This window comes from Idiotropiscis lumnitzeri, chromosome 7, assembly GCF_059441095.1.
Source record: "Idiotropiscis lumnitzeri isolate Australia: NSW breed Sydney's pygmy pipehorse chromosome 7, RoL_Ilum_1.0, whole genome shotgun sequence".
Taxonomy (NCBI): domain Eukaryota; kingdom Metazoa; phylum Chordata; class Actinopteri; order Syngnathiformes; family Syngnathidae; genus Idiotropiscis; species Idiotropiscis lumnitzeri.
In genome coordinates, this window is record NC_142397.1 from 13,472,033 (window position 1) to 13,482,820 (window position 10,788).

The 10,788-nt window shown below is 37.8% G+C and overlaps 2 protein-coding genes across 5 annotated transcripts; one reads left to right on the plus strand and one right to left on the minus strand.

The window, feature by feature from the left end:
- Positions 1-1,167: 1,167 nt before the first annotated feature.
- On the minus strand, positions 1,168-5,272 carry trappc6bl (trafficking protein particle complex subunit 6B, like). Of its 3 annotated transcripts, none has more exons than XM_088300741.1 (7): positions 5,242-5,272; positions 4,591-4,688; positions 4,406-4,473; positions 4,216-4,333; positions 4,049-4,132; positions 3,871-3,964; positions 1,168-2,010 (listed from the first exon to the last, which is right to left on the minus strand). In XM_088300741.1, exons 2-7 carry the CDS (start codon positions 4,684-4,686, stop codon positions 1,979-1,981), a joined length of 492 nt encoding a protein of 163 aa, XP_088156867.1. In that variant the 5' UTR covers positions 4,687-4,688; positions 5,242-5,272; the 3' UTR covers positions 1,168-1,978. The 3 variants fall into 3 exon arrangements, with proteins under 3 accessions (XP_088156867.1, XP_088156866.1, XP_088156865.1); XM_088300740.1 differs by lacking the exon at positions 5,242-5,272 and adding an exon at positions 4,975-5,218; XM_088300739.1 differs by lacking the exon at positions 5,242-5,272 and adding an exon at positions 4,872-4,976.
- Positions 5,236-7,334, plus strand: bloc1s3 (biogenesis of lysosomal organelles complex 1 subunit 3). 2 transcript variants are annotated; one of them, XM_088300738.1, is made up of 5 exons: positions 5,236-5,382; positions 5,543-5,661; positions 5,741-5,927; positions 6,006-6,106; positions 7,091-7,334. In XM_088300738.1, exons 2-5 carry the CDS (start codon positions 5,548-5,550, stop codon positions 7,274-7,276), a joined length of 588 nt encoding a protein of 195 aa, XP_088156864.1. In that variant the 5' UTR covers positions 5,236-5,382; positions 5,543-5,547; the 3' UTR covers positions 7,277-7,334. The 2 variants fall into 2 exon arrangements, with proteins under 2 accessions (XP_088156864.1, XP_088156863.1); XM_088300737.1 differs by having other exon boundaries at positions 5,275-5,441.
- The last annotated feature ends 3,454 nt before the right edge of the window (positions 7,335-10,788 follow it).

Genomic DNA, 10,788 nt, shown 5'->3' on the forward strand with positions numbered 1-10,788 from the left:
CCATGCTTCCTCCCTACCCCCCAACTCCTCCCATTTCTTGTGAACTCTTTTTCTACATTTTAAATCTCTCCATCCCAGGTTCCCCGCACTCAAGTTTCCCTCACTCCACCGCATTTCTGTAACTCCCACCCCTGCCTCCATCTCGCTCTAATCCTGCCTGCAGACGTGTTTGATTTCCAGAGAGGATTTGTGTTTTCAGGTTTTCAGTGGGTTGCAGCACATGCATATTCTGACTTGTTTCAAACAGCCTACAATTTATTTTGCAAGTGAGTTCTGTTCATCTGGTACAAGAGTAACTTATAGAATTTAGCTCAGTTCAATGAATAAACTTTCTTCAAATGATTCAACCTTATTTTTGCACAATTACAAGCAGAATGCAAACAGGAAATTAAAAACTAAAGTAACAATCCAACAATTTAGAATTTTACCAATAATTAAAAAGTTTGGAACCTCTGAAATAAAAGTACGGCTTTCAATGATGATTGTCCTATGAGCTGACATAAAACTGGATAGACTTTACTATGACACAATTTAAGAGTTGGGATATGCAGTAGTTACATAATTGTTTGTAGTAATAAATAGTAACACATTTACGAATGAAAAACAAAGTAACGGTTGCATACTTTAACAAACAGGAATGATCTAAAATTAAACTGAGGAAATAATGATTTTTGAACACATAATAGAACCATGTAACCAAGAAGCGTCAAACATACAAGTAATATTAAAAGACTATTTATTTATTTTTGTAATCTACGCAAGGAGAAGCCAATACCACATTACAGATGGTTTTTTTTTTCTGGGTAGAATCTGAATAACAACAAAACTAAAAACTATTTTGTCATAATTGAAATGTTTGAGAACAGACTAAATGCTGAGATTTGTGAAAGCAAGACAGATCAGAACTGCATCGCGTTTGACAGATCAGTGCTGTGCGTCCCTCTAGTGGCATGCGATGACATCATCCACAATCGGCGTGGATTTATGCTTGCTGATGTTTATTATCTCCAAAACATTTTTTTAAATGACCCACTGTCCTCAAATGAGGGCATATTGTTAATTAAAAAAAAATACTGTGGTGAAACATCCAACTAGTGCATTTATCACATACGGATCTACAGTGCTGAACAAAGTTATTGGACCGCCTGAGATAAAAATGAGACCATCTAACATGAAGTGCTTTAATATGGACTTTTTCATTTGACCATTTTTATACGCAAATTAGAGCAAACAAATATTAACCAAGAATAACATACAGCCACTAAACCTATTATTTTTCTTTTAAACAATACAAGTAGTTACAATTTAGCATCTTAATCAAGAAAACAATAGTTTTTCAGATTTCATGTAAAATGGTACAATTGAAAATTCATGGGTAACCATTATACTTAAACATTAGAAATACAAATATAAAAACATGTTTTTCAACCAGAGCAGTTAATTTACGTCAGCTGTTGCATGGAATTTACAATTGGTGGTGAGCTAAAAAAAATTGCTAAGCTCAGTATCTAGCTTGCTGTAATACAGTTAACGTGACACAATTTGAGTGGGTACATAGATACAGGGTGGAATTTACTGAATTAATTTTTTTTATTACTTGCAAATATATTTATGTGGCACAATCACTGGAAAAAGACAATACACTGTCAACCAGAATGACCCCCAAGGTCAATCAGAGCTTAGTTCCACTTAACTTCCAGACAGTACATGAAAAAGCAATTCGCTTGCATAAGAAAAACTCAGCAAGCAAAAACGCCGCATCTGTATCGGAATTCTACACGTAGAAGGGTCGCAAGTTCCATTTAGCCCTATTACAATGGGCACCAGAACATGTCTCGGGGCCCCTGGGAACTATATTGGATTCTTTCTTGTTTTGCAGTGATGAATAGGAGATGAGAATGGCAGCTCCTATACGTTTTGGTAAGATAAGAATCTGAAGGACAAGAATGTTTGAACTCAGCAGCAAATCAAATCCTTGTCATAATTTCTGGATGACCACTTGAAATTTACCTGCAAAGACAACAGCACAGTTAATAATTTCTTTTAATTTAAGTAATAATAATTAAAACACAGTGGAGCTTGTCAAGGACAGGACAGACCTTATACTGTGAATAATGGATCTTTCAATAAATAATCTGAGAGTGAATATCTTGTTCACGTTTATCTGTTATTAAATGATCAGGGATTTAAAAAATATATTTCAAAATTCACACAGATACAATCACCATTGCTCGCAAAATATATAAAACATAAAACACTGGACCTCAACCGCAATAATGACAACGATGCTTATAGTGGGACTGTATTTTGAAAATAAATCTACCATTTCTGGCGCCCACTTTTCTTCTCACGCACTTTTTAAAACTGCTTAATGAGGTCAGTACTTGTTTTGAAGCAATTCTGGGAAAGAAAAGAAAACGCCATAAAAAGACAAAAAAAACCAAACGGCCACAGTTAATTAACCCTTTGGTGCACGCTGAAATTTGGTTAAAGTATTTTGCAATATGTTGATTTCACACACGAAGGCAGTTTGAAATACAGCTGAGCATTTGGACAGAAACCTTTTATGGGTTTGATTTCATATGCCACCAACATACAGCAGCACATATGTGTCAATTTTCTATAGCTCAAAAGTATGTGGACATAAATCCACAAAGGACCATAAATTTTAACATTTGGCTTGAAATTGAGATTTTGTTTTTTAGGCCTTCACTTCAGCCACTTTCAGTTACCTGCCCATTTGTGGGTCTGAAAGCCATCACTTTGGTCTTCATGATATGAAAAACACATGCGATTGGGTTAAAATCAGGAGACATCCTTAGCCAGTGTGGAATTTATTTTCCACCAGTCAGGTCATCAAAAAAAAAATAGTACTTTTAGGTGCATCGAAAATTAATTACACTTTCATAGAAAATGTATTTCAATATTTCAATTTCAAAAAGTAACACTCACATGATGAACAGATTAACAGAGAAGTACCCTTTTCAGATCAAAGCCAATTTTGCATTTGATTAGGGAATCAAGTTAACAGAGTCTGAAGGGCAACTGGTGGAGAAGCACAAGAGCCAAGCCGTAATGTTTTGCAAACAGCAACCATGTCATTTGCTGGAGTGAGTCCATTGTCTTTTATGAAGTACACAGTCAATGCAGCTGTCTACCAAGAAATTTTAGAGCAGATCATGCTTCCGATGAGCTTTTGGGACACAATGATTTTATTTTCCAGCAAGATTAGTTCGCCTCTCTTGAACTACACTGAAAATGAATGTGGTATTGTCAAAAGGAAGGTCAGATGAGTGAACAGAACCCTGAAATGCAGATAATCTGAAGGCCAATATCAAAGAAACTTGGGCTACAATAACACTTTAACTGTGCCAAAATCTGATCACCTCCATGACACGCTGCCTTGATGCTGCCAGTAATTAACAAAAGAGGATTAATAAGGAACTGAGAGCATATCACTTCGGATGGCCAACATTTCTGTGTTAAGTATCTTTATTTGTCGATCACTTGAAATATTCTATTTTTGTGAAATACAGGATTTTATGTGTGTGTGTGCGCGTCTTTCTGCCATAACAACAAACAAGCAGCACCTGAAAGGTGGCAGCAGTGAATGCCTGGTGAAGCACCTACGGGAAGGAGACTCTGTACATTTACACTTCAATTACATGTCTTCATTGTTTTATTTTAAATTCACTATGGTGACATAAAATGGCAAAGCATTTGAAAAGGATCGCTGTCCAAAACGCGACTACAAAACTACAAATCTGTATGCAGCTTTACAGGGACATTTTCCACAAGTTTACATTGAATTCCAAATTGAAAGGTCCCACTGTATTCCCCTAGATGGACAAGAGGTTTGTTGGTACTTACACGATGGCATGACAGAGACCTCAGCTGTAACCACGCTTTCAAGACCTAGATTTGACAGAGCTCCTCTCACCACACCACAGGAAAAGGCCAAGTACTGGGGGGGGAACACATACTAAAATTAGGATTATTGTCAATAATTTATGTTGGAAAAAAAAACCCACAATATATGTGCTGAGACCTTAGGAGCTTGATCCAGGTACTGTTTACCATTAGAGAGCTGTGTCAACAAATTAAATTTGTTGTCTTGCAAAACGTAGGTGCCCTAAAGAAAGATACAAATCAACATAAGATGTGATATCTCAGAAATCATCATGAATAAAACAGTTGCATCAATTTTATTTTCACCTGATGGTTAGTTCTAAGATTGTCCACCTGCCTCCTGAAGACTTTCGTCCAGAAGTCTTTACAAACAAATTTCATTATATCCAATTCATCCTTGAAGCAGGGGGAGTCCCTCGTCAACCTCGACAGGGCAAACAAGTACAACATATAAATACGGAATATAACATATTGCAAATTAAGAGTAATTCTTTACCTCTCAATGATTCCTTGTCCCACTCTGTAGCCCATCCCCTCCAAAATTGAAACACGCGAGGACCTGTCCTGTATTACAAAGCCATATGAACAATGTGATAGGCAAAGCTCAAAACGAATTCATTTTATTTTTTATTTTTAAAGGGTCACAATTCTTGATTAGACTGCGCATAAAAACATACAAACCTTGTTGTCAGCCTCCCCTTTATTGGATTGCAGATCCCTGTAAACGTGTGCCACAATCTCCATATGGAGAAACTCAAACAGAGCATCGTCTGCCATCCCTGCGTAAAGAGAAATGGAAATAATGTAATTATAGAACATGACAAACGTGTAAATCGATTAATTTCAAAGCTAAAATCATTGACGGAAACTATGATAACAAGCAGCAAACCTAGCTGAGCTAGCTTAGTTACAAACTGTCACTAAACAGCCCTTTTCATCGCGCGTTCACCAGGTTACTTTACCTTGAATGTGACAGATTAATTTGGGACGTAATGTCATTTATTGATGTTTTATGAAATTCATCCGCGACCGAAGACGCGTTTAAGAACAAACCGTTCAACCTACCCGTCAGGCGAAATGCAGCTAACGAAGGTAAACAGAGACACTTCCGGGGTTTGCTCGAAATTAATAACAGGGCAGTCCAGCGGAATAACACTTTACTCAATATGCCACAATCCACATGAAAAGGATGGTTAAAAATATGGTTATCAAAACAGTGAATATATACATTTATAATCTTGTGTTTTGGCCTGTGTTGGTTTTTAAGCAGAATGCATACATATCAATCGCACCAACACTACACCGGTGTACGCTGCGATTTATACCGTTTACCTCTTTAGTATCAGCTGACAGCCGCCTACTCGATTGGAACATTGTTTCCCACGTGACACACACACTGCTTTTTCATTGGACTTTTGAAAGAAACTATTTCCTGTATGCTCATGTGATCGAACAACCGTTTTTAAAACTGGGGTTTGTTTCACTTTATTTTGTATTGTATCGTTTTGCCTTTGATTGGAATAAGAATTAGCGTGAGTGACGATACTGCCGTTGTTTTTCATATTTTAATTTAATTCGAATGAGATACTGCGTTCTAAGTATAATGTGGATTTTTGCTCCTGTTTGTGTACAGTGGTCATGACCACCAGGTACCAGATAGTGGTGCAGGGCGAGGCATCAGAAACCGATTCCGATGATGAGGTATACATCACCTCCCTGCCAGCTCCTCAGACGGCCATTGCAGGAGCCAAGGTAGTTTTGTTGTCTGTGGATGTCGAACATAAACATAATCCACCAGCCCCTCTTTGAGTAATCTCGTTGATCCTCCCAGATTCAAGGGGAGGCCTCTGAAACGGACAGCGAGCACGAGGCGGAGACGGCGCATGCAGGATCTGCATTGAGTCACGAAAGTGCTCAGATACTCAAAAGAGATCTACCTCCACTTATTGTAGTGAGAGATCACCCTGATATACAATCTATTGTGGAAGACAGACCAAGCCCTACACATAAACCTTTTGGTGAGCCATGCTAATCATAAAAAATAGGCATTGTCATGACATGAAGCAAAACCATGATTTATTGTGTTAAATTTCCAGGTGATACATTATTACAGCAGAAGTTGCAGGAGTCAAACTGCCGGCTCTATTCCGATGTGGGACAGATGTTGCGACATGTTTATGGCAGTGCCAGCAAAGAGGTACTGCAGTGCACACCGTTTCTAATGGGAACTACTCTAAGTGTCCATAACCTATGTGACCTATAGCACAACACAATGGGATCCAGTACAAGAGCTTTATGAAAATCTCCCTTTACAAAGATCATAATGTTTAGTTAGTCGTTAGTCACCAAGAAGTATCTGTCAGCCTCAAAAAGGTTGGTGACCCATGGGATAACGCTATATGGGATTCGTATTTAATTGTGCACAGACAACAAAACAATATAATAACCAGTGGGCTAACATTGGAAGAAATTGTGCAAATGAGATTAGAAAACCAACATAGGGTTTATAAAATCAGTCTCACTTCATTATCCATCTTCATATTCAGTGTACATATTCATACTGGGCATACAAGCAATAAAAACCTGAATATGAATAAACTTGGTTGAAGTCATACAAGAAAAATATATTGTAGGAATTTCAACGTACAATACGAGATCTATGTGTGTATGTGTTACAAAGATATCTGTGATTGAGAGAGTGTGCATGAGGTTTAGTAACCTTGAATTTTCAAACATAGTTTAATCTTGGTTTTCTAAATTATTTCGTGCGGTTGACTAAACTGATTTTTTTCCCCAATATATTTTTTCCATAGCTGGCCTTCCGTAAATCTTATTGAAAATGGATTGAGAACCGGGCGGCACAATGGGAGATGTAGCTGATTCGCATATCTTGTATTTAGCTCATGAACATCCATGTTGAACCGGGGGAAAAGAAATACTAAATGACAAAGTTAACTGAACTGTGAAAATAAACATGCGGATTATGTGTTCATTTATGTTAAAAATTTAGCTGCTTGAAGAGGGATTGCTGAATTAGCAGTGAAGTCACTGTAAGTCGCAAAAGCTTATGAAAGTTTCAAAACTGTTTTACAAGGTCTATTTACCATAAGCACAACAAGTTTCAATGTATGGGAAAAATCTATTGAAACAGTTTCATTGTGACGAAATGTTCTCGTTAAAGGTGCGCAGTGCAACAGCACAGCTTAATACATCACAGAGCGCCATCATCAACGCCTCCCACAGCATCCGGCTGATTTTGGATGACCTGAAGGCCGTGTCTGAGAAGATTGACATTATCACCAGCTGTCAAATATTACCTGATATTAATATGAACCATTCAGAGGAAAATAACACACCTGTATCCTGATGAAAAGAAAAGTATAGATCTTATGCATATGCGCAAGTAAAACTGTTCAGCAACTTTATTGGTTTGCTTATCTTGTTTGTAAAACACAACTAATATTTATCAATCTCATTTTATATGAATTGATTGTAATATTTATTAAGTAATCTACAGCATGTGCTTTAGTCGCATCTCTTAAAAAACAAAAGGCAGACTTGAACTGCTTAAATTTTTATTTTATGCACCATTCTATATTATTATACAATAAAAACGTTTTTGCTTCTTGCAGCCATTTGATGAAATAAAACAAAGTAAACTGAACAAAAACCTTTCTCAGTTTACCTGAAAGCGACGTTCTTAGTGATGGCGTAGTGACTACTCTTGCCACAAGATGGCGTTACCGGTACAGAAAAGCCAATTACAATACGAACTGCAATTCACTGTTGGATGCTCTACAACACTCAAGATTAAGTTTCGTCAAGTGCACTGAAAAAATGCTGTGTTGAATTTACTCAATTTATTTAATAAATTGTTTTCACAAAATAAAATCACCTGGATCCTTCTATATATTTTAAGTAAATGTATGGTCTACTTAAAAAAATATCTGGATACAGATAATGTTATTTTATGCAACCACTTGACAAAATATAATTGAGCAAATACAGAAAAAAATCGGTATAGGCAAAACTGTACAAGTGCCCTTTTTCTATGTCAGGTCATGTTGACATACAAAGCAACTCTGGTCTTTGTGTGTCTCCACTGTTTAGTGTCACCAAGAGTGAAGAGGCCTTGACTTGTCTGTGGTGACATCATGTTTGTTTAAGTCTTGTAATCATCACTTTGTCCATTTGTGGGTGATAGATCGGATTTGACGCTGTCTTTCAGGAAGTGATTCACTCCCTGATGGAGATGTAGAAAAGTCCCAGGGGGAAAAAGTGCACACCTATTTTGTCCAGCAGTTTTCTGCCAAGGCACTTGAGTCATTCTCATTAATCATGTTTCAAACAGACTGGTGCAGAATGATTGCAATTGAACACTTTGGTAATAAACAACAAAGTCCATCAACAAAGCTGAAGGACAGGTGTTTTTTTTCCCCCACAGGGGCGTTTCATCAAGTAATTTGTCCATTAATGACTATTTTAAATCCACGTGAATAAAATCTTCACATACTCATAGATCTTTAAGTTCAGAGGAGACTCAGTCTACAGTCAGACCTCAGCGAAACCAAACATGTGATAAGTGACCTTAATATGATTTGCAAATAAGCATTAAATGTTTTCAAAGCCATTCATCATATGCGATTCTGCATTGTCGACATCTTACCGTATTTGCATTTTGCACACTTGATTACATGTCTCTCTGGATCAATTGCGTTGCTGCATGTTAAGGGGATGGAAGCACACAAAGAGCAAGTAAAAGACCCCATTAATACGTTGATCAGTTTCTGTGTGATACAGATCACATGAGTATAATGAGACCTCAGGGACACAGGATTCTGCAATCTTAATTGGAGAGATCAGCGTTTCAGCTAAAGAAGCATTTCTCATATCCCGTGGTATCTATTATCCCTCTTTTAATGAAGAATCTACTACCAGCACATGTGTGATGATCACCCCTGTAGTGTTGAATGTGTGCCAGGATTCGATTTCCATGTGTGGGATTTGGTGCACAGTAAATGAACTGGTCAGAAACACTACACTGTGAGCTTGCCAAGCAAGTCACCTATTTGAATGGAGAATATATTACCGCATCAATACATAATTTTCCCCCTCTATTTATTTTTCTTTTTTTTTTTATTTCTTGTTTTTCTTGGCCCTCTTGGTGGGTTTAGATCAGGAAATGTTGGAATTGGCAAATGTAGGCCTGTGAAGCCCGTTGATATTCCTTTGTGATTAAATGCTATATAAATAAATTTGACTTGTCCTACATCAAAAGTAAGACTAATCATTGTTGTTTATGGCTGTGATGGTTTCGGTGTTTTATTAAATGCATTTATTTTTGATTAACATGCCCCCAAAGTTGTCTCACAAATCTTCTACCTTAAGTAACCTGAAATTTGTCAGTGGTGACATTATCATCAGCAGTCTGATAATAAAGCGTTTTGCAAAGTCAAACATCCAAGCACTGTCTCGTAAGGACCCACAGAGACACTGGTGTCACACAGCATTCACATTTCCTGGAAACCCCCTTTAGAAATGCTTATGTTGGACGTTTAGCGCATGAAATGCCAAAGTAACAGCTACACAACATTCTGGTGCAGTCATGTGACTATGAGTTTCTGTATGCATGTTTTTTCAAAATGCTGGTCATCTTGGGAGGTGCATGACCTGTTGATTCTGAGGGGAGTTAATCGGGTCATTTGGATCATGCAACCAAACCAAATAAGAACCTCAGACTTCCTATATTGACAGCAAATGGCAAAATCCTGCATCCTTCATACTTTTTGGTTCAGAGATGGGAGGCCTGCAAGCTACATGTCCACTCCCAAAGTAGCCACTAGACTTACTAATTTTAGGGGGAAATTCATATTTGCACTTTGTCACCTATTCAGAGATTTTTCTTCAATATTTATTTTTTTTGTAGTGGAGACTAGTCCCGTTTGTTGTGGCGTCGCGTCGTGTACATCGGAAGTTTAAAACTGTACGAACAGCAAACATTCAAGAGTTTGTGAATCAAGGCCAATTTTCTTTCAAGGCTCAGACAACTTGTGAGGGAGTCTAACGTTTAACAGGCAAATAGGACATTATATTTCAGTTTACATTAAACATATTTCCTTATTTCAGTGACAGTGGCTTGCGGCTCATAGCTAAAAATGAGGTTCATGCTTGAGCTGGCCATCTAACGAAAGACTGAAAAGCAACTCTGCAAAGTGGAAGAAGGCACTGAGCAGAAAAGATAACAGCATAATGTCAGTCGTGCACGAAGCAAAGATTCATGAAAATGCATCGTTACCCTGAATTTAACTGTGCAATTTTGTCAAATCTATGCTTCGAAAGGCTGGTGTGTGTGTGTGTTGTTTGCTCGTGAGATGGTTTGTGCCTGTGTGTGGGAGAAGGGCATTCACCCACATTAGCCAGGTCATTGGCTGTCTCATGGACTGCCCGAGGATACACTCTTAGTTTATCTGGCTGGCTGAGCATGGGTGCACACAACAGCACAGGTCTTCCAAAGCAACGGTACGAGTGGGGTGGGGGAGATGTTTTTATGGGGGGGGTTGAGGGTAATACTGTTAGTGCAGTCATGAAAGCACTGCATTAATAAGAAGCATCACAGAAGTAACACCTAGAAAGATAACATTTCCTTATCACTTTTAATGTTGCACTGAAGGTCAGTTGCAATCGTGTAGAACCTCTGAGGCCCAACAGAATGCTTTCTAGAGCACGCTGGTGAAATGCTGATTTGTTAAGATTGTGGAATCATTTTTTCCCCCTGATAGGAAACAATGAAAATTGAATTTAACCAAATCATATACCCTTTATCAACTTTACAGTTTTAAATAACAATTTAACAGTCATTTTAGTGTAACCATGTTCTAG